This window comes from Myzus persicae, unplaced genomic scaffold, assembly GCF_001856785.1.
Source record: "Myzus persicae strain clone G006 unplaced genomic scaffold, MPER_G0061.0, whole genome shotgun sequence".
Classification (NCBI taxonomy): Eukaryota; Metazoa; Arthropoda; class Insecta; order Hemiptera; family Aphididae; genus Myzus; species Myzus persicae.
This window is the reverse complement of record NW_019100680.1, coordinates 272,915-298,647: the sequence shown is the minus strand read 5'-3', so window position 1 is coordinate 298,647 and position 25,733 is coordinate 272,915. Positions and strand designations below refer to the sequence as shown.

At 32.0% G+C, this 25,733-nt stretch overlaps 1 protein-coding gene across 1 annotated transcript in view; it reads right to left on the bottom strand.

Annotated features, from left to right (window-relative positions):
• LOC111040726 (nephrin-like) overlaps positions 1-25,733 on the bottom strand; it is a 155,111-nt gene that overhangs the window by 41,864 nt on the left and 87,514 nt on the right. The window contains exons 5-6 of the mRNA XM_022324738.1: positions 15,747-15,898; positions 2,781-2,979 (exon numbers count right to left, since the gene is read on the bottom strand). Coding sequence (XP_022180430.1) covers positions 2,781-2,979; positions 15,747-15,898 — 351 coding nt within the window. The remainder of the gene's footprint in view (positions 1-2,780; positions 2,980-15,746; positions 15,899-25,733) is intronic.

Here is a 25,733-nt window from a genome sequence, read left to right as displayed (position 1 = left end):
TTTGTAATTGATTTAAATCTATGATTTATTTTAATTTATTAATAGAGATATCAAACGACACTGATTTGTTACTGTAAACTATATTTGAAGAGCATTTGTTTCCCATAAAATCTGCTGGGTGCTTAAGCCTCCTTTATATTTTTGTATGATTTGCATCTACTACTTATTTAAAGACAAACGCTGATTTGAGGACAGTACGGTTTAAATATAATTGTTCAAACTGAGTAATATATTACTCGCCTTTCAGAAACTTTTTGATTTTAAGTCCCTTGCAATATAAAAGTCATTTCAGCATTCTACATATTATTTTCAATATTAATGGTACTGGTACATTTCTGAGAGAAAACCAATAAATGTATTATAGATGTGTATGTCCACACCATAGCCAAGAAGAAAAAACTGTATACTCTTGTAAGTATTACTCTTGTACATACGAGAAAATACTTGATGGATAAACTATTGAAGTTAAAAATTAAAATTTATATTCGATTGTATAAATGTTTGGTGTGTTCTATGGAACTTATCGAGTAACTGTACAAGAATAATTCAATTAAAAGTTTTTTTTCTTTTGTCATAGTTTATGAAAGCTTTTAACACTATTTCCAATAAACTTTCACGGATACATCAAAGGAACAAAAAAAAAAAAAAAACAATGGTACAAACGAAATACACTTTAAACAATAAATTATATTAGAAGTGCGTCAACTCTGTGTATTGCTTTTGTTTATCCGTTTTTTCTTCTGTTAAAGTCAATCATTAATTAAATACACCTTTTTTCACCACGTTGGCTACCAGACGTATTTTTAAAAACATGTCATCGTGTATCACGGTTTCTCCGTGATTCTGGCTGTGTTTTTCTCAATATACCGTAGTTTTTTCTTTGAAACCGAATTTCGTTGAAAAAATGTCATGTAAAATTGTTTTTTTAATTGCTTAAAGTTAACGAATACCTCGTTTTATATTCATATGTATAAGTGACTTTCAAGTCTTTTATTCTTACCAAAGGCAACAAATCAAAAACATTAATTGGTATTGAACAACGCTATTATTGTAACATGATGAAATATAACCATGTTTTACGGAAATATTGAGAAAATTCTTTTATTTTGGGTGGAAATATTACATTAGTTGTTATAACTTATAACACATCTGGGTTAATTTTATTCAAATTATTCCGAAACGGATTCTAATGTTATTCTATCATTTTTGGATAACACTGATTATAATGATTTTGGTAGTGAATTTAATCCTGAATCAAATGGTTCAATCGTCTAAAGTCGCTGATTTTAATTAAAATGTTGATAATCATGGAAATATATCAATAAATATTACAGCTATTGTAAAGTAAAAATGATATCTTTTTGTACATGGTTTGACTTTATTGATAGGTAGTTAAAAAAAATTAATTTGTCTTTATACTTAATATGTATTCTCAATCATGTTTTCATTGAATGAAATATTAAACTCAAACATTTGTGTTGATTAGTTTTTTAACCTAACCTTAGGTGTAGTATAAAAACAATAATAATAATAAATAATACCTTCAACAATTATTTTAATAATAGTAATATTCTTTTGATGAAGTTATTAAATCTATTTCGTATTGAAGTCTTTGTATTTATTATTATTTGCTCAATAAAATATTTAAAAAACTTAGTTTTTTTTTCATTATTTTTTATAGCAATTTTTTTATTACTGAAAAAAAATGTCATATTTAATTTTTGAAATATATGTTTATATGAAACTAGTAAAGGAAATTACATTTTTCAAAGACAGAATTGTTTTTTTAAATGAGAAACATCAGTGATGCAGCTACGTTAATCAAAGTTTGATAACATTTACTATGTATTTTGTTTATAATCATAATGATATTGAATTATTTTTGGAAATATGTACCTACATTCACGATGACTTAAATGGTGCAGAGCGAATAATGGTCTTTGAGTTACTAATACGTATGGCTTTTCCAAATAAAGGCTCATACATGAAAATTATAGAGTCGATATGACGCACCCTTGACCTAATATTAGACCTAATATTAGTCAACGTTAAATTAAAAGAAAATAAATAATTTACAGACTATTGATTTTATATTACATTTTAGTTAAATTTAAATTTAGATATAGACATTCAAAAGGTAAGCCAGTTGAATAAATTTATATTACTAATATTGGGAAAGTATAATAATAATTTCACTTTGGTCCAATAATTGTACGGCCTTGAGGTGGAAATGTACGGAATGTAATTTATTTCATGGCACTTAAAGAGTAATTTAAATATGATATTGGTTATTGTAATATATTATCAATCTTGGTTTATTCTCAGAGCAATGATTTTTATTTTACGTTTTTGGTTACAAATAAAAACTTGATTAAACACCTTTAAACCGAAATCAACGATATTACGATGAGACACCGGCTAATCATCCCAATAATAATGATACTAATTTTCTCAGACGGCGCAATCTTTTTATTGCATTTAAGTACAAACGTATCATCACAATAAAGAGAGTTATTATAAGTATTTAATAAACGTTTACGATATCGTGTCAAAAATGTCTTAAAGTGATTATCAAAAAAGTAATCAATTTAGTAGCTGGTATAATATAGTTGCAACAATAAGTTCGAAACGATTAAAATATTGAGGACAAAAAAATGCAGCACGTATATTACCAAGGCGCAGAATCTATGAAATCACAAGATTAGAAATTTTTTTTTATGCTCTTGCGTACAAATCCCGATTATATATATATATATGCATATTATTGATGTAATACTCACGAAATATGTTTATTTTCCATCCATCAGAAGAATCAACATCGACTGCTTGAGGTTGGCGACCATCGGGTTTGCCGCTGTGTCTGTTGTTAACGGTATCCGGTTTGCCGCTCTCTGCTCGGCAGCTCAAGGTGTTGTCCGAGTCTTTGATCGCTGGAGTAAATGTCAGAACACTCGTAGTTATGTTACCATCCGGACTGGTCTGTTGGACAAAATTAAATTATACTTTTTAGTTGTGTTAAGTAGGTACTCAAAAAAAGTGAGCACAATAAACAAATTCAGCATTGATGTTATAATTGCGTTGATTGTTTATAACATACATCAGATATGACGGGGCACAGCGAGGTTACGGTTTAGCGATATATTTTCTAATATATTTTGATTAACTGTAGGGTTAGGTAGGTAGGGTCGTATGGAACATTCAGCAGACCAAAAACCTTACTTCTCGGCTGACTTTGGCTCGTGAAATGGGACAAAAATTTGTATCGTCTAAAATAACAACAGCCCCTTGTTTCTGTATGTGTGCTATCTAAATGCTCAGATATCTTATCTTATTAATTATTTTACACATTATATGACGTAAATAATATATATATATATATATATAATATGTACTGATAAAAGGTCATATCTAACTTTGGAAATGGTATTAATGGGAGTGGCTTATTATTCAATGGTCTACTGTTATACACACTGTATATCTGACTTGTATATCTTATATACTTTGATTATTTTCCTTCTTGCTCCCTTTCGTAGAAATCTATTTCTATCAAGCCATAATACTATTCTCTCTCTCCGTTGATGACATGGTACTTTTCAGGACCATATACCGACGTTATAGCTAATTTCTATACGAAAAAACAGTTTTTCTTAAACTTATAGTAAATACTATAAAATAATTCACACGATTACACACGATGGCTTCCAAACTTATAGTTACATACCTACATTATAATAATATATACGTTCAATATACTGTATATTAATTTGCATTATTTTATTGTTTTCTAATATTAACAATAAAAAAAATAAAAGATTTGATGTTATCAAAAGAAAAAAAATAATATCGTATTCACAAAAGAAATGTCTGGTGGAGATGTTTTTGGTGCTCATCATATTATTATGATGAAAAAACCATCGCCGGCTTAACGTTTTTGACTTAATTAAATTTTTACAAAGACCAAAATATATAGAAAATAAAAGAGATCGTTATATTCCGACGATAAATGTTTAGCGAGCAGCACAGCAGCAGGCATCTGCAGATAAAAGACCTTAAACACACCACAACGTATATACATGTAGTGACAACGTAATAGATATAATACATTATCTCGGTAACTCTTCAACGTGTCATCACTTACCGCACACGTGTTACCAATTGGAACTAAAGGTTTCATTTATCTTCCCGCAGGTCTGTCTCCCGTGCGCACCAAACTTTTATTTCATAGTACCCATACCTATAGAATATGAACGTATTTCTGAGAGAAGTTCTCCGGTTCCACGGGGTATGGGTGAGAGGTTTGTCATTAAATAGGTACACATTAGCTACTTTGTGTACTTTTAGACGAGTCTACTCTAGTATCCCCGAACTATGACATGCTCGGTGAGGTCACGAGACTTTTCACCGTATAGATCGGGGGTGGCCAGCATGAATATGTTCACGAGCCAACTGGATAAACACTAAGATATCAAGAGTTAAAATGTTTGGAAATAAATTTTATAATTTTTATAATTCGATACTATAGAGGTATGGATTGGATTAAAAATATGACTTCCCTTCTTTTTATTTTGCACCCTAAATTTTGTCCTCCAATGCGTGAAAATCATTACGTATACCTAATAGTGTATTATTTTGAAAACTAAAATTAATAATTAAGAGTACGTCACACCAGCTATTATGTTGTATCTTTATAATATGTCGAATTTGCATTAAGCAGATTGTGCTGTTTGCTTTTATAATACCGACCTATCTACCATCAAACTTTAAGTGAATATATACTAGTTTAAAAACGCTGTATGTGTATATATGTTGTTTTTTTACGATATTTTGATGTTCATAACTTGTTTGGGACTAGATGTATTATAAAAACCAACGTATAAACGTAAATTCTTACCTTAAAGTTTGATAGCAGATTAACTCACTCTGGTATTAAACAAAATACAATCATTTGTGGTAAAAACAAAATTGGTTCTGAAGAACGAAAATTTGCTATGTTTGCTATGAGCAGACATCCTCTTAATAAAAAAAAACTTTTTGCATGGCCATAATAACTTACAGTAAAGTTTTTATCGTGTCAATACACCATTCAAGGATTGTTTAAAATGCATACCTACTTAAATATTACAATCTACGTTTTGTTTGAGAATGAGAAGAAGAATTTTCAGTTTTTGTTTTTAAAATTTAGATGATGGTCCATAGAATAAAATATTTCAATAAATTGTTTCATATTTTTAGTGAACGAGTAACAAAGAGAGAAATGGATGTACAAGGAGCAAAAAACTTCTTCCAATCCTGCGGTCAGAAAAAAAAATTAAAACGACAAAACTTAATTTATTCGTTTAAACATAACGCTGCTTTGAATATTTTATGATAAAAAAAATCTTTCTAACGACCGCAAAAAATCGTATTGTCAGCGTTTATATTTTGTTGGCCACGAGCCCGCCACAAATGCCGACTCCGATGTGATATCTCGTTATGTAATCATATACCTTTTCTGGCCTTTTTTTTCAATTTTAGTTTAGTCTCAATAGTCATAAAGTTTTCCGTTCTTAAGCGAAATGTTAACGTTTTAAATGAGATTGGGTACTCAGTTCACACACAAGATGTGCACCATTGTACATTTGCTTAAAAAATGCAAATTAAACGCATCTTTGAAATGTTTCATAAACTCGATGCTGTGAGTAATAAATAATTACATTCGAAGTCCATAATTTAAATAAAAGGTTGATGACTTTATTTTTACATAGAAATTCAGATTTTTTTTTAAAATGAGTTCAGCAACATAATTGAATGTATACTGTGTATATATTATTGTGTAAGAACAATTTTATAACCAAGGACAACCTGTGTACTGTGTAGGTATTACAATACATAAGTATACAGGACACAAAGTAAGACTTCACAATTAAAGTTATTGTGACAACGCATTGTTTGAAAGTGTTAATAAATACGTTTTATACAGTCGAAAACAAAGTAATACGTAAAAATAAAATACAACGTTTCTACTTTAATATTGTTCAGAATAATTAAATTTCACACTAACACAAACACAACACACACATATAATATATTATTTTTGTGTCTTACTACCTATGAGTTATATGTAACCACAGTTTGACATTCATACGAATCATAATCAATCTCACTTTAACGAATCAAGATGGTTCTGGAGTGGCGTATCTTTTACAATATATTATTTCATGAACGTTTCATTTGACATCGCTAAAGCTTATAATACATTCATAATATTACTGCATAATATATAATAAAATGTTTTTAATTTATTACGATATCTAATAAATAATAATGTGTAGTATTAAAGCATTAATTATTAACAACAGTATTATAGTATAAGAGAGGTCGACCAAACTTCAGAAAAGTGTGTCTACAGATGTTAGGACCAGCAAAAATCGATATCGATTCTCCAAATATATTTCATTTTCCAAAGAATCACACATTACTCGACCAATGGTTACTGGTTATGCAGCTTGTGCTCAAATTGTAAATTGAAATCTTAATCTTTCTGTCCTAATTAGTTCTAAATTGCAATGTTAAAACTTCACCACACTTGTTTGGGTATTTTTATGGTGGGAAGAAAAACAACAGTGTTTTTGATTTATTTTAAGTAAGAAGTTTTAAATTGCCTGATTTGTAAAGTCATGAATGTCAATAATATTTTAGTTGAGGTAATTTTATTTTAAAGCAGATTATGAAGAATCCCTTTCAAACTCGTGAAATCCTGCAGTGATGCGGAGATGTCATATTATATTCTGGAAGTTGCGAAAGCGACGAAGTCAGAAATCACATTCTAAATTTATGGTGACTTATTGACCAGCAACTTTAGGCCCACACCAAAGTTACCGAAGCTGTATCACAACGTCTAAGTAATTTCCCGAAATCCTTAACCGGAATTGTTTTCAAGCAAGTTGAAACCCATGAAATTAAGCGCATAGCTAGTTAATTAGATATCATTTAAGACGTACAATATAATACATGTTATATAATTTATTAAGTACCCTTCAGCGGAATCGAGACAATGGTGATTTGGTAGTACGGTAAATAGTGACGTATAATGGCTATATTTGTATGTTATAACCATTATCGTCGTAATTATATATTAGTTGATTTTTTTTCCATTGATTTTTCTAACTTTCTCATTGCTAGATGCGATACTTTTAAACTATGAAAAAACTATCGCAAAGCACGTTTTGGTACTCCCGGCTCGAGTGCAGTGCTTGTATTGATGCCCAACCGTCTACCTTTATCGTTGATAAAAAAAAAAAAAAATGAAAACATCCACTGGCAGCCAAGTAGCTGGAGTGAACGCCACTAAAAATAATAATTGATAAATATTACGGTGAATACGCGCATGATTTTCGACATTAACAATTCATTTCTCATCAAAATATACCAATATATTACATAATATATACTCATTACTAACGATTAATGATGATTTAATACGTTACAACCCCCCCCCCTCCCCCCGTTTGAAACGATCAGATCGACTTTGCCGCGTTACACACGATCTTCACAACTCCGGGTTCAATATATTTTTACAGACCGTTAAATTCTTTTGATGGTCATGCCACCTCACACCCCAGCTATCATAATGGTTGCTTACCCGCTGCAGTCGTACCAATAATGTGACGACGAAACGATTTGCCGAAAAACAATAACCAAACAATTGCCCATAATAACACGATGATATACCGGTACCGCGACATTTGTCGAGACGTTTGTCCGACGTTTTATCAGCACGACGAACGCAGAAATTTCGTGTAATTCCCATACCTGCGACGACGTCGGGATGCCACGATGCACACGTGTATATCTTATAAGTCGGTGTTATCGGATTACAGTAGTTATCGGTGTCTCCGGACGTACGGCGTACACGAGGAGCCTCGGGGTGGCGGCCCGGGACTTGCAGAGGTCGAGTCGTCGTGGTAGACCCTCTCCGCCGGCACCTATATTATATTATTTTCTCGGCCCCCAAACCTTTTGTCCGCCCCGGGGCGGTTCGTTCTAATGTAGCGATATTGTTATGGAGCCCCCCCCCCCACAAGGCCCTGGAGCGTGGTCACGTACAACGACCTGCACGCTGTAGAATTATACAATACCGTACGCCGCGTACCAATGTAGTTTTCGTGATCCAAATCGTTGATGTCTGCGTTTTTTTTTTTTTCTCTCGTTATTTTTAAAGCTGATTGGCAATGATATGGCTAGTGTATAGATATTACAAACGAGATTGGATAATGACGAGGAAAATATCAACCGCACCGGAACCGCTAAACTTCAAAAGGTTGAAGTGTGTTTGTGCAGTACTGCAGTATGGCGTAGGTATACGCGAAAACCAATGGCAGTTAAAAGAAGTAGTAGTTATACTTATATGAAAACGGAAAACGAGCATTTACTGACAAAACTAATGTCTCGAAAATCGGGTGCTGCAAATAAATCGAATGATATATAATATGTTATTGCAGTTTTCGACGTGAACCAATTTGGTGCGCGACAGACGCCATTACTCTGTATATGACCGCGGTTTTTCGTATAAAAGACATACAACCATCGGTTATCGACGATTGCCGTAAACTATAATAATATCAACTATTATCACTATTTTACGAAAAAAAGTACACGATAAATACGAATATGTTATTATTTATTATACACGTTTCAATGTTTTAATTAAAACCGTGTTTATCTAATTATAATTTTTGTGTTTTTTTTCGCTCATCAAAATCCATTATTATACATTCATGTTTCTACCGAAAACAATGGTTTGGCGTTCCGCTAAATATTTCTTCGACAAAACTGCTAGTCGTTTATACAAACGACAATGATAAAAAAAAAACTAATTACTTTTGTGTTCACCGATGTACTATATTGGCAGCGATTCTAGACGGTTGCGCTTTTTTAGTGTTGTACAACATAAACAAAAGAACGATAGCTGGTGTTTTTTTTTAGCGTTACGAATCCCGATAACTGGTCATCAATGTTCGTTATGGCCGTGGCTTATGATCCGATTTAAATTTTGCAGCATCATCAAAACGTTGCAATACTACGCAATACAGATGTTTGGATATTTTCACGAATTTCTAGTAGTATAATATTATAATATTATTATTGTTTGTTGTTTTATTGTTTTTATTTTCTCACCAAAAAGATAAGGTCATATTTTTATGTCATATTATGCATGATCTGGATCCGGTATTGTGGGTCAAGGAACAATGTAAATTTTCACGCATATTCGTATACGATAATACTGTTAGAGTTCACAAATAATAAGCGCACATTGCATACATACAGATATAATATACATAATAATATAAAGTGTGTGTGTGTGTGTGTGTGTTACAAGTCTTGCATCTCTTTGTATACGCTGTTGGCGTGGTGACCTTCGTCGTATTGTCAGATGATATTAAAATAAGTTATATTTTCGTATTCCCGTTTTAATCGTTAATATCATACATATTGCACGCATAAAAACACAGTTGTCACACATATTACGTATAATAATAATTGTGCTGAAAAAAAAATTGTGCCTTTCGTTGTTATAATAATATCTACTAGCCGTGCTTTGTGCTTCATTACACAAGACCACATAACAGTGACGTCTGGTCGTATGTCTGAGGATATCCTCGTCGTGCGATGACCATAACAATGACCACGACCGCGTTATGGTACCGAACCACACGTAGCTTTATTGTCTTTAGTTATGCCGATTCTTCTCTTTTAGCGTAGGTATTTCTGGTACGACGCGCGCCACCGGGCTGTGCGACTCGATATATCGATCGATCTCCGACAATAAACTATTACGATATCGCGATGACGATGAAAATGGAAAACAGTTTACCGAACTTCGTGCGGTTATAATATTCGCGTACATTATGATATTATTAATACGTCGCTATATTATTATAGCTCATTGGTTATTAGCGGCGATGGTCCCGTGGCGCCGGTCGTTTGGAACATTACAAGTAATTTTGTCGTACGGACGAGATACGGTGACTGTACTCAATTACTATATACATAATAATATTATAATAATGTAGTGGCGTAGTTATGCAGTCGACACACAATAGCGAACGGTGGGGGGGGGGTAATGTGGGGTTGTGGGTGGCCCCGTGTACGACCTGTCTCTGCGCGTGTTCATCTGAGTGAAAAATAATATACTCGCAATAGTTTTTATCTTGCCACCGAGTTAAGGGTGGGGGGTATTTACAGACGTATTAATAATAACAATACGTGCTGACCGTATACGACCGTTTCCGTCCGTTTTCTCTTCTCTGATTCTCACGCTCAGACGATTTCGAATTCATTCCGTTAATCACCGGCCCCGGGGCGAAATCTAATAACAGACGTTATATTATAGTATGGCGGGCGGCTGCAGGAGGACGCGCGGAAACGTTGAGGAACAAAAAGGCCCAGACGAACGTGGCTGCGTGCATTTTGTGTGTGTGTATGTTGGGGGAAGGGGTGGTCGTTGGTAGATGTGTGGTGGAAATCGGAAGGAAAAACGCGAAAATAGTGTTGGACGACATCCAGAGGCGGCGCTCGCTCTCCGTGTACGTATAATATAATATACGTAGATACCCTTCTGGCTTGTGCGAGAGAACAATATTTCGTAGCCGAACGGATGAATAATAATAATAAAAAATAAAACCGAACAAACGAACGAAGGGGTTAATGTACGTACACTACGTAATTTAAAATAAAAAATAAAAAGCATTTTTCTTCTCGAGCGCTGCAAATTGCAGGATATGTAAATTTCAACCGACACAATTTACAAATGTAATTTCAACGCAGTTTTAACAACACACATTCTTCAGAAAGTGGACGTTTAAATTTAATTTTCGAAACGTTCTCACCCCATTTAGTGTTCCTTTCAAATCGTAATTTTTCTTATGGCGCATTTTCTAGACTGTGAATAACCAACCCCTTTGCACGTATTTATAAAAAAATAAAAAATAAAACCATGACAAAATGGAAAGTGTTATTATTACCCTCTTTTGAATACGATTTGAGAAAATTATAATAATATAACTGTATAATATATTATAGGTGCGATTGAGGCGCATTATGAACGTAATAAACTTAAGAATTCAATTCATAATTTATTCACTCTTTTTTTTTTTATTCAATATTGAATTCAGTGGGGAATTAAAAACGCAACTGTCTGTCCAATAATGTGTATATTTTTCGGGAAATAATTTTGAGTAGGCACTCAAAAAATATAAAATATCCTCTTTATAGGTTTAAGATAAAACAAATATCATATGAATTATTATTCTTACATGAATAATTATTTGAAATCATTTTTATTAAATTTATTGAATGGTTATTTTTTTGTTAATTGCTGGAATTAAGAATTATTTATTATTGACTATCTTGAATTCATAATATATTCTTTTATATAAATATTATGTGAAAAGTAAACATTAAAATCTATAAACTATGATTGTTCAGAATTAGTACTATTTAATCAAGATCATACATCACAAGATCATAATCGGAATAAGTCGGTGGTGGCAATTGCAATGAAGTGGGGCTTAACAAAATAATTGTCAATCATTTGGTAAGACACTTAATTTCAGTATATTTAGAGTAACTGAACTGACTATCAGTTTTATAATATGTAACATATATAATATAATAGTAATTAGTGGAATAGTATTTGAAGACCATTTAAGACGCTCATTTTTATTGATTGCGTTTAATTTCAGAATCTAAAACTAATTACACAGAAATCAACACTGTTATATTGATAGTACAATTGTTCGAAGTTTAAAAAAATTGCCATTTACAATCACCATTAAAGATATTTATAAAATGAATTATTTTATAGACACGATATCATTGTATACATAATACAATATAATATATTATTGGTGAGTCGACTAACCAATCGAGGTATATGTACTTTAACAAACTTCCGAAGCTCCTTCCGCAATACCGAAATAATATATATTTTATTACAGCCATAGAGCATCAAAATGAGGGATAATATATAACATCAGAGGGCGGTAAGAGGAGGCTTTCAATACTGGACAGCCAGAAGATTTAACGTAATTTACGTCGTGATCGGATGTATATAGAGAGAAAAAAACAAAAGGCAATGAATGTATATGTGTGTTTGGTGTTTACTGTGTTGAGAGTAACTATACTGTTAACGATGGTTTTGGGCGAGTTCAATCGAAACTCGAAAGAGAAAGTTTTCAACGTTATGTTATGACCACGCGTTCTTTACAGGCACAACGTATAAACAAGATATTTTAGCGCCATGTCGTTTTAGTTTTATTTTCCTATATCCGAATGTTTCTATGATAGTAAATAATCATAGATTGTAGTTCTGGAAAAAGAATCCAATATTAAGTGTTTATATAATATGATACATATATGAACAAATGTTAAAAATAGAATATACTTTAATAATTTAATTTGTTGATAATTATTACTCAACAAAAACCTAACCGTAAAAAACCGCCAAGTCTTTGACCCCCTTCAAACATAGTCTGAATATCAAAGATGTGGTATTTACATTGCGGCCGAGTCTGAACTATTGAATAACTTTAATACACAAATAAATTCATGAGTAACAAATCTCTTATAATTGTACTACTCATCACAAGGCTGTTTCTTCTAATTTTGTCTCTTTGGCGTGGTTGATAACTGAAATATTACAACTGGGACATTTTTCTCTGAAATTATCAAAGTTATAAGCAATAAAATAAAAAAAGAGATTTGTTACATAAGAATGTATTACACAATGTTGTGTATAGGTTATTGATTGAAGAAAGATCAGACTTGGCCGATTTGTAGATATCACTACTTTGAAAGGCAGACTTTTTTTTGAAGGAAGCCTGAGACTTTTTTCATAGTCAGGTTTTTGTTGAATATCATTCCTTTTTACTGGTTTTTGCATACTTATGTTATCTTTTGTATTATGATACACTATGGTTTGTTGGTTTTGTAAAATTTTAGAAATACTCTCCTACATAACCCTCAAGTGTCACTACTTTAAAAACAAATTGAATTTTAGATTTTTCCTTTTTTTTGCACTAGAAGACCTAAATGTTTGCCAAATACCACGTTTATAATTCTATGTAAAGTACCTAATAATTTTGATAATCAGTCAGTCAGTTGGTCAGTAGGTACGCAACAAAATGTATAACACTGAAGTGTTCTCCTTTTGGAAAGGCTTAATATTAAGGGATAAAATTTGTTCAATGTAAGCTCTTTAAGCTTAATCTATATTTCAAGTTTCAAGTTTCAAAAGTCAAGAGTAAGCAGAGGTATGAGGGTTTGAAAAACCAGGAGAAACCTTTCGTGTAAATATACACTAGTATTGCTGGGACTCTCTCGGCGCACTACCATGTGCTCCGATTACCGGACTTCTATTTAATATTTTTTTTATACAACTACACTTTCGGTACCTACCCAAGTAAACCAGTAATTAAAAAATGACGTTTTAGTTTATATTTAAGTCTAAAGGAAAAAGTCATAAATAATAATAATTTTTATTTAATAAATTGAATGCACCCAATTTTTTCAGTTGAAATTAACCGGTGTGTGAAATACACAAATCATTTTGTTATATCTACAAACTAAAATACATATTTTCTACTAATTATTTACCACTCGTTGTGTATACATCAGTTCTAATTAAGTCAGTTATATTTGTCGAAACCTTAAACGTTACTTAGAAGAAGTGATACCATTGTGTCCAATTCAAACGCTGTATCGTGGATTATTCGAATAAAATACAGAGAGGATTAAATTAATGAATTTTATGAAAACGGATGAATTTCAAAAACGATAATTCTGTTGAATTTGTTTCATATAAAAACATTATTGAACTGATATTTACTAGGAAATTAAGCACTTAAAAAGGCGGGAAATTACCATTACTTTATTAGAGCAAATATCCAGTGTTTTTCAGTATTGAGTTGGTCACTGAAATTTGATGTGTTAGTTTGAGTTCAATGACAAATTATTGGATACTAAACATGGTTGTAAGCGGTACAGTCTGTCAACCTATTTGAATATCCATAGTATTATTAAATTTTTAGTAATACAGTATAAATTTTAAATTGGCAATATTATAAAATGGCTAATGTGGAACAGAAGTGGACCCTGTGAAAGAGGAAACTTTTCGGTACTGTAGTAGAGAGACAATTTCTGTACGCTGTTCTGGTCTGGTCGTCTGCAGTAAATACCACGGCCAAAACTAGAACCATTCTAAGGAGGCCACATAGAACTGTCGCACCGAAGTCCATAAGGGCTTATAGGACGGTCTCTGTCGAAGACGCCTTTCTTCCCACTGGCTTGCCAGTTGCCACCAGTTGACCTCGTCGCTTAATAGGCTAGGATGTCTAAGGACCTCCCCCGTCCTGATTCTCAAGGAAGTCGGGGATTGGATTCTATTTTTATTCTATTTATTATATTCCAGTATCATTTTACTTAATGTCAACTAGAGTGCAGACTTTAAATTGTAAATTAAAAAAAAAATAAAACTTAAATAATTACCCTACGCGTATGTCAACTGAAAAAGTTATAAGACTACACCACTATACTATAATTGTATTTATCTGACTAATATATGATAACTTGTCACAAATAAAGTTATTAAACTGAAACGAATAATAAACAAAATTATAACAATGTGCACATCAATATAATACATACATTAAACAGGAACTAGTTAGCATGTTTAATCATTAAACAAATCTTAAGATGGATAATACAAGTTAAAGAGTATTCATTTTTAACCGAAAAAACCGAAAATAATATAATATTTATTTGTCTGTTTGAACTTTGAACGTAGAAAATATTTGAGGAAAAAAAAGCAAGGTACCTTAATCGCCCAGTTTGATAAACGTGTAGACAGCAGACACGTATGAAGAGGGGTGTTTGAAGTAGCACCTCGTTAGTGGGGATTTGTTCAATTCTTTGTCCTAATCCGAGGTCATCATATTACTAAAACATAGCCATTTGCTTGGTGAAAAATGAGCGGGGAAAAAAAATAAACCTGCCAGGTATGACGTCTCAACTGATTTTTTGTTCACTATTTGCATTATATAAAAAAATTTCGTTATAATGCATAATGGGGTTCTCAACAAAATCTGAGATATAATGAGTAGGGACTTTTTTTTCTCTCAGTTGAAATCCTCAACAAAAAATTTACCACATATAGTCAGTTTGCTAATTATTGACTATCTGGGCGACTCTTGATTAATCAATAGTTACTCAAAAATACACGGACATTTTAATTCTACCAAAATGTTACAAATAAAAAAAAAATTACAATATTGAATTATTAGAATATTAGAATATGTACGTCATGATAATTTGCAATCTACGCTTAATGTCGAAAAATAAATCAAACCACTTTCATGGTTCAAAAAATATCAAAAAGTTAAGAACTAATTTTGATGTTAAATCCATTTTATATATTCACAATATTTTTATTATGCGAGTATTTTACAGCTATATCGTATGTAACTAAACGTTCTAAGATATTTTTCATGTATTTTGAATTATTCATTACACGGTTATTCATCCGAAATCGAATATAATTTAAAAAAAGAAATTAAATTTACAGAAGAAGGTAGTTTATAGACGGCGAACGGATCATAATAGTTATTAATTCATTTATAGGCATATTTTAATATTTTTTCCGAAAAATGTACCAGTCCCGTCGCCTTACGAAGTCAATTTTGTTAGATATTAATGTTGGGATAACTTACTATTTGTTTGGCATCTGTCATTTGAGTAGCATCTTTCCACCAGGTGATGATTGGTGGCGGTTTTGCGCCTGTGACTCGGCAACTGACGTTTACAGGTGAATCTGCAGATAGTGGACGATTTTCACCAACCAATTTAATTGATAACGGACGAACTAAAATGAAAGACAAAAAAATCAACATTTATTAAAATATATCAAAAAATATATATTTCAAAAATATGAATAATTAAAATATATTATATCATTTTTTTATTTTGTGGGAAAAAAGTAAAAACCTTCAGTGAAGGTCACTCATCAAAATTTCCAAATTGAATATTATTTTATTATTATTTTATTTTTTTATATTTTATTTTTTTAAATTTAATTTACACATAAGAAAAAACCATACAACGGAGTTTATATTTATCCTTTAATTTATTAAGCAATGCTATGTCGATCGTTCGTTGTTTTTTTTTATAATTTAAAAAAGATTTGTATTTTGTTCTTCACGAAATCGGACTCAAATACAAAATTAAAATGCTTCCTATTAATAGTATTAATTTTCTAATTGCATTTAGGCACGGTGAGTTTTATGTGTAGAATGATAATAATATTACAACATACGTAGTCATTTTAATTTTGAAACACAATTTTTCGATCGCGCTTTACGGGTTAGGTATAACTATTATCATTATTGTGTTATTCGGAACTGAGGTCATAGTATTTGTTGCGTACCTATATGTATTCGCATAACTGTTTTTGGGATAAGCATTGCCGTGGAATTCAGCTGGAAACTAAAAACGAATAAGCCCGTTTTGCATTATACCGCGGGACGTCATTTGCGAGCAAACGGAATAACCGTAAAAGTCGACAATAACGCGCATTACAATTCATAGGCGACGACGTCGATAAACGGAGCATTTCCATATCACTGCTGCAAAGATTATACCGTTGCGCTCGCCATTATCATTTCGTACCATTTTTTTTTCTTTCCAGTATATTCGGAGAAACGGTCCGAGGCAGGGTACAAGCGCGGGCTGTGCAACCGCAGCAAAATAATATAGAAATCAATTCAGCGAGAATATTCACTCGGTGTTCGTATGAATGGCGGTGAATTCACCAAATGCGCTAAATCGCGATGGAATTTCCACCCTAAACTAAACCGCGCGAACCCATAAAATATTATACATACGAGCATATAAACTACACCGGGGACGCACTCTGCACGAGCGCTGACGTAACCATAAAAGTTCACACCGCACCCCCTCGGCCCCAGCCGGGTGTTCCATCACCGTCCGCGTTAAGTCCGGTAAATCGTTGGTCATATTATAGTATTATTATTATTTCTATTGATATCAGTGAGCGAACGATCACGCGCACCGACGACACGATATTGTCACTTGTAATAATACAATAATTCAATGGATCGGTTTTGACGGAAGCCCGTTTCGAAAATGACAAAACTTTTCACTGATCCGATGTTTTGTAGAAACGCATTTAAGGCGAAACTTTTTTTTTTTTTTGAAAGACATCTGTTATAGAATAGGTAAGTATACCCCGAATACAATCGCAAACCATAATAATACATCGTACGGAACGCTTGTACAATAGGTGTATTATTACGTTATTATATCATAATATTGTTATATATTATGTAAATATTGATAGTTTTTGTGAATATTCACAAGTAATAGCGATTGTAGTAAGTATGTATAGTGCGATCAAGTAAGTAGACGGTAAAAAATTAAAACTAAGTTTCGTATAGACGAGTGTAGGATCGATCGAATCAATATCGCCGTGCATATTATACATTTGACGAACGCATTTAATTTACATGTTATTGTTTTCCTTTTTAATGATAATAACACAAGCATTTTCATGGTACCGATATTACTTGAAATACAAATTCTGGTACTCTAACCAGAATATAGTAATAAATAAGAGATTTGAATAAAAAAAAAAATCAATCAAGAACGTTCTCAAGAAATGCAACCACTAACAATAGGTCTAAAAATATATACAGTAATGAATTATTATAAATAACATAATAAGTAATTTGTTAATTTTCACATAACACACGACGTATAACATAAAACTACCCCATCTGAACGCATTACATGCGTAATAAGATTTATTCGTTTCAATATTGTAAATCATAATGTATATATATTATATAATATATTGTACGGCCACATATATATATATATATATAATGTACTCTTTGAAATATATGAACGTGAACATATCATTGTGGTCGAGCAATAAATCTTTGGGAGTCGTAAAAAAAAAAAGTTTTTCGCTCTCAGACGGAAAAAAAATTGTTTCAAATCACTTAAGTGCTCGGGAAAACGTATCGTAACTTACTATGATTTAACGTCCAAACGTAGGATTATAATATCCGTGATAGGTATTATTAACTCCTAAAAATATTGGCCTCCGAGTAAATAAAAATTCCCCGACTTAAAAGGATCCCGACTGTCTGTAAAATATGTGGCGTCTAATAAATAAGAATTTCGTCCTTCTGTTTACAGGGAGGTACGAATAAGCAGGCACCGCCGTGTACATATCGATCGAATTTAACTGATCGAGTGGTCGGTTATATATTTGAACGGACAAATTACCGTTATTATTGTGGGATTTGCGAAATCACTCGACATTATCATTTATCGCACGGTACAATAATATAGGATTGCTGCAATGTTCTATATATATATATATATATATATATTATAATAAAGTAATATATGGCACTGCGGTTTGGCGGTCGGGAAAAATATAAATTGAAAAATGTACTTTCGTGTCGAATCATTATTTGTAATATAATTGTCGACTGTATTAAAACAACCGATGAATTATTGTCGGCGAGTAAACTTAGAAGCATTCGCAATTCTGACTACGTTAAAAAATGATTTTCATTTTTATACAGTTCTCGTAAAAAAAAAAATTAATTTTTAAAAAAAAACATTTCAAAATTATAATGAAAACCAAACAGTGATTTATATTTCAAGCACTTCGCATTATACTGCAATAGACCGAATTAAAAAATATTAATTTCCGGTCACATTATTATTAGCTGAGGGCAGTACCCGTCTCGTCGTACCGAAACGAACAACGGTTGAGGGACTATAAATAAAAACAGAAATTTCACCGCGGGGCTGAAATGAGTGGCTTGTATATACAGAGTAATTGAATATACTTCCGTTTCATTTTTCTCCATCGCTATCTCCCGTGACCATCTTCCCCCCCGTTCCTCCGTCCCGTTAAGTTTTTAATCGGCCCTCGCCCTAAACACGTAATACCTCATTAAAGGTATTATAGTGTTTTTTTCCTACCTATTATCTTTCGTATTTATCTCCAGCGCTGCCGCCTACACACACACACACACACACACACACACACACACACATATATATATAGGTACGGAGAAATCATTCTCGAAGCGACCCGCACATAACTAATAGCCTTTCAAAAGTGAAAAACTTTTCTCGCTCACTTTTAAGGGTAGGTAAACTTTTATAGTTTGTCTACCGGCTCCTCAATCGCCTCCTTCCACCCCTCCTTCCTGTGTGATCTACTCTATGTTCGCCGACCAGCATCCCATTGCACTGCTACTGACATTAGACACGCTTACCTACATGTAATTTTATTATTGTTTTTATCTCGCATTCGTTCCTATAGGCACCATTTTACGGTATAAAAGCGACGCGACTGTGGATAAAGAATTAATTTAATCCTCTGAGGGGCTCCGAGAATCGAGTTTTTTTCCCCGAACAAATTTAAATAATGTAATTTTAATTATTTACATTTTCACCATACCACAACCATTTATTATTAAACATGATAATATTTGTGATTTTAGAGGGCTAAAAGGAAAGAGTAACTTCTGAGAAAGCAAAAAAAAAACATACAGAAGAAAAATTCATAAAAATATTGGTTTATTGAAACACATTGTATCAGACATAATACATACGATTCATAAAAATAATTTTAAATACTATAATTGGCTTGTTATAGCATAATAATAACAACAACAACTGTGCCACCGGATAACTTGATACAATTGAATTCAACATGATTTTTAAAGATAAAAATAGTATAGTAAAGAATTGCGTCAATAATAATAAATATACTCAGCTTAAAAATTCCACTCAAAGTATTAATTCATGTGAAAACTATCTACACCTACTCCATCGAATTTTTAGAGTATAATCACTTCTTACATTATAAACAAGATAAAAAGACAATAAGCAATTATTATAAAGCGAAAATATATGCTTGAATTACCACTGTAAAAATGTATACCATGAAAATCAATAATTCACATATACTAGACATTGGTTTGAATGTACCACTAGTAAGTTATTATAAATGTTCAAGTTGCAAGTATTTTATTCTAGAGGACTTTTAAAATATCATTCGATTCAGTGACCGTAAACGTTCAATAATATCCTTAAAAGGTATTTACATACATATAATGGAGTTTATGGAGCCCTACTGAAGACAACAACAACATAAAAATTCATAACTTAAACAATGTTAATATATTTTAATACAATTCTTAGTAAAAACAAAAAAACAAAAATATAGTCAATAAAACTGAGAAATATTTTTTTATCATTTTTTAAAAGTTAACCTACAATACACAGAGTTTTATCATCTTGGAATGGGAATGAATGGTTTTATACCTGTATTATATCAAAAATGATGAAAGAACTTATATTTTTTTCAAACGAACGCAAGTTTATTTTATATTATTTCACTAGAATGATTGTCGTTATCAGCTATTCTCTAGCCGTTTGAATCAATTGTATTTAACAAACACGACGAAGGATTTCATTTGGCTCAAAACATTTTTAATTATATAATAATACCAAAAATATATCGTTTATTCAAAATTGTTCAGATAGAAAAAACCAACATAATAATTACATTGTTATAATTAATAGCAATTAAATTTCGTAAACAGAAACTTCTTCGTTCGGAAATGATATTACGCGTACATTGTGTATTATAATGTGTTGAAAACAATTAAAAATAAACCCTTAAAATCTTCTAATTAAAGTTTGAGAGAAAAATAAAAATTCTCTATAATTTTCCAAACATAAAAATAAGAAATTCAAGAGTCAAGGCATGCAGATATTCATATTTATTATCATATTCAATTATGTAGGTTATACAAGAACCAGATGCATATTTAATCTTTGTACAACTTTAAAATAATATTATTTATACACGTTCCTAGATTTCCTTGGGAATTCGAAAGCATAGGGAATAAATGTAATTTGTAGAGTTAAACCCTAAACGAGACATCACGCGCGAGGGCCGACATCGCTAATAGACGCGTGTTGTCGACCCAATATAAATTATTTTGGCGCTGTCATCAAAAAAAAAAAAAAAATAGTAATAATAAAAAATAACAAAACAAACCTCCGGAATGACCTTGGTGTACTATCACCAACGACTGAAAATTTTAAACACAGCATTTCATATTTCTTTGACAAACATAACATAATATTGTATTATTAGAAACAGAATATAATAATAAAATGTTTAGTTCTAACACGGCGCATCGTGTATGCAATTTCGTAGCATGAATGTTTTTATTTTTTACCTTTTTCGATAGATAATAATAATGCACACGAAATATTATAATAGTGATTGAATCACTTACAATAGCTACAAATTGCTCAAATATTATTTTGATCTTTGACTATTATTATTCATAAGCATTTTATAATGCTCTACTTTAAAAATTGTAGTTACCATAAGTACTAATGTATGTGAGTGCATAGATCAATAACCGTTAATATTATTACATTCGATTTTCTGGTATACTTAAAGGAGTTATTTTTAGTATAAAAACTAATAGAAGGTATGCTGCCACATGACATATTAAGTGATAAAGTAATTTTACTTCAATATCTATGGACGAAATGCGATGGTATTTAATAATAGTATGAATACATATTTGTGACTGATATGATAGAGAACTAATGCATAAAGCATGCTTGGTCAGTTGTGGGGATAAATGGCAAGGGTATTAATAATCATGAAAACACCTTCCGTCGATAAACACGTGTCTTATAGGACGTGATCATAGAACTGGAGATGCTAACCGAAGAACGGACTTTGTTAATCGTCTATACCAGCTAAAACCAGCAGCAGCAGCAGCACCGGTCTTTCACCACGAGACTTGCACTTTCTTCCATCTCTCCCCTCACAATAAATTAAACCAGAATCGCTTTATTGCTGCTTGTGCTATATTTGTATACAATATTATAAAAAGGGTAATCAGGAACGCAATTAAATTTTATACTTGGATTTTTCCCGAAACCGGGTGGCAACCACTCAGGACCGGAGGGATGTTCGTTCGGTGCTGGTACAGCTTGTAAAGGGGTTGAAAGGCGGGTGACATGCGGAGCGTTTTTATTGACCAATTTACGATGGATGAATCGTTTTTGCAAGAAGAGAGCCAATAAAATCAATTGTTCTATTAGGATGGATGTGGATGGATATTAATATAAACATGAAAAATCCGAGGAGAGAAATAGCGCGAGATACGTTAAAATACATTAGCAGCAGTTTTTGGGGGTTGAAAAATAAAAAATGAAATGCGATTAATTCGTGGGGACCTATTAATATGTACTGTTCTGAACAATCGCTGTTCGAAATCCCATTGAAGAAGAGAAAAAAAATAAATCTGCGTGCTCCAAAATCAAAATTTTCTATAATTACGGTGTGAGCAAACACAATATTTTCGTCCTTTACAACTCGTTTATTATAAATCTCAGCATCGATGTAAGAGTGAGGCCACATATAGGTCCCAATTTTCAAGTTACCTTAAAGTACTGTCTTGTTTATCTTTACATTTTGTAGCAGATACATAGGATTCTATTCATAGAACAACTGCTGTAAGATCAACACTAATGTTTTTTTCCAAAAACAGACGTCTATATCACCCATCAAACATTTCATTTAGTAAAAAAATGATTTTATTAACCTCATGATACAACATTAATATAAGGTTGATTGGAATTATGATTTGATACGATTCGATGAGAATAAAATATATTTTATTCACTTGAAAATAGTGAAATCTAAAAGCTTAACGTTTGAGCACTAATTTTAATATAGGCATTGGCACATGAAGTGAATAAGTAGTGAATAGTGATTACGTGCATTTGTGTGTGCACTGTGTATAATATATTAGAATTTATTAGAATTTTGGGCTTTGAATAAATGCTAACGCTTTTGATTCAACCATTCCCAGATGCGATTTGTTGGCATTTATCCCTCTTAGTAATGGAACGGACCTTCTACGAGTGAGGTGGAAAGTGTTGTATGTGGTTAAGTTGTGAAGCTCAAATTAAGCAATTCATGTAGCTATTGTGCTATTATACTTATAAGTACAATTCGGGTAACGTTCTAACCAAACCATTTAAACATTTCGTTGATTTTCATTTAAGAACATAATATTACTATACGTAAGTATTTTAGAGTATAATAAATGTCTATAGATAATTTATTATCCTATTCCGAAGATTGCTCTCTCACCGTCACATTGGGTAATGACGTATAATATGTAATTTGAAATGGTATGATTCGACGACAACATTCAAAGTACGACCGATTAGTTAGGAATGTGAGTGTTTTCAGTAATATTAGTTTTTATAGACGAATATCGTTCATTTTTTTCAGAATGAATGTTGGCCCGCTTGTATATAAATTATAATTTATTTTCACATGAATAATATTATTATTGAACACTAAATTATTAAGATAGAACCACCATCATTATCATTATATCAGAAGGTAGGCAATAATATTAATAATAATAATCATAATAGCTTATAAGGTCGTGGCTTACCGGCGGTGGTAGCGAAGATGGTAAATCAAACGATGCCGTGCTCCCTATCTTTTGGCGTCGTTTCTCGACTCCACTCCCCCACCCCCGCTCATCGGGGCGCCCTCGGGATGTAACACTAAATTTCGATCTTCAAATAACCATCTTTACTCTTGCACCCCATCCCATTAGTTTTAGACACCGGCAGTGCACATAAATTCTGTCGTGAATATGGTGCAGTTATTGTCGTTTAACGTTTGTATAAATTAATATCGAACGAGACAGTAGCCTTTAACGTTATTACATTTACATTATTGTACATTTATTAAATTTGATTCTAATAGGGAACTTAATAGTATTCAATATTAATATTTTAAAATTATAGTGAGGTCTTATTTTTCATTTTAATATTTCTATAAAATTAATTTCGTCACACGGATTCGATTTGTATTCAACAACCATCAGAAAGTATCGATGAGTATAAATGGGTGTGCTTGTACGATATATAAACATTATAAACAGGTAAGTATATTAAGTAGTATTTTTAAGTTCTTTATTTTTACAACCAAAAATAATGTCAAATCATATTTTTTTATTAAAAATGTTTTATTTTCTAAAGTGATGATTTTGTTTATGCATAATGCATATTGTATTCAAATCATTTTCCTAAAAAGTGTATGATAGTTTGTCGAGTGTAATATGTAACACGTAATAATCTGTAAAAGCTAATAAACGAAATGAAATCCTTACACAATACAAAAACAGTAATATGGTAGTAGAAACGCTCGTCTTTCTGGTAATGTTATCATGTTTGTCTGCGGTCCACACCAGAATTTATTTAGGTACTCTATGCTGTACAAACTAAATAATGTTATTCTTTAATTATTGCTGTGGTATGATTTAACACGTGATGTTTTCATCCAACTATGTCTGTCTTAAAATTATTGTTAAAATTTAAAGCTATGTTTTGTTGATCTTATATTAGGTATAGTACATTTTTTACTACGAAAGTGCTTGAAAATTGTATAAAATATAAAAATATATAAATACATACCTATGTATTTAATATAGTAAAATATTCAACATACTAGTATAATGAAAGTTTTGCTTCATTTTGATTTTTCTCGAATTATAAATTTTCAACGAGTTCTGTTATTAGACAAAACTTATTATACACACGAAGAATCGCTTATTTCTGCATGTATGCATTTGCGGTAATTTACACCTACCTAGTATAGTATTCGACGATAATTATTTATTATTTTAAAACCACAATATAACATCTAAAGCTGAAAACCTAAATATGGATGACTGGTTTTGGATTATCTGTACATGATATCAAATAACATTCATCACTAAACATATAAACACAAAATCAATTATTTGGCTTCATTAATAATTACAATAATATATTGTAAGGTTTGAATTAATATTGTTTGTGTGTTTTGTTCGGTTGATATTAATTTGATTAAATTTAGGGTACTTTGATTTTAAGCACGGTAAATAGAAATGTGGATGAGTAAATATTAACAAATCAGAAATGTAATAATATTTATCGCGACAGTCCGGCTGCACGACGTTAAAATAAAAATTATAGATACAACTACCGCAGATTAAATCAATATAAACAACGAAGACGCACGCGATTCATTAAATCGAGATCAAGCTGTACCGAGGTAAATGCATCTGAAATTGACTGAATATAGATTTACGATATTGAGAACAAAAAATAAAACTCGACAGACGGAAACACGACTGCCGCTAATGGGCGGGAGGGTATATAAATTCTTCGAGTTCGGCTTCCTGAAATAGTATTCTCTCGCTACTCACTGCGGACAAAACTATCGGAAAGGCCGTTTTGTTTGTTATTCAGAGTAGTTTTATTTTTTTTTTATTTAGGCGACGGGTCGGGGTAAAAAGTTTTAGCGCGTCGCTTGCCGCCCACCCTCCGCCCGGGGCCGCGTGTTTGTTTTGTTGTTGTCGTCTCTGTCAGCCACTCGGCGGCGACCACTATAAATCGTCGCCGGCCCCGGACGCGTGTCTTTTCACCACCGCCACCTATTAACTATATATTGTATGCACACGCGAGTACGCGAAACAACGTTAAAACAATTGCCGGACGGGTGCGCTACGAATTGTCGGGGGGGGGGGGGGGGGGGGGGGGGG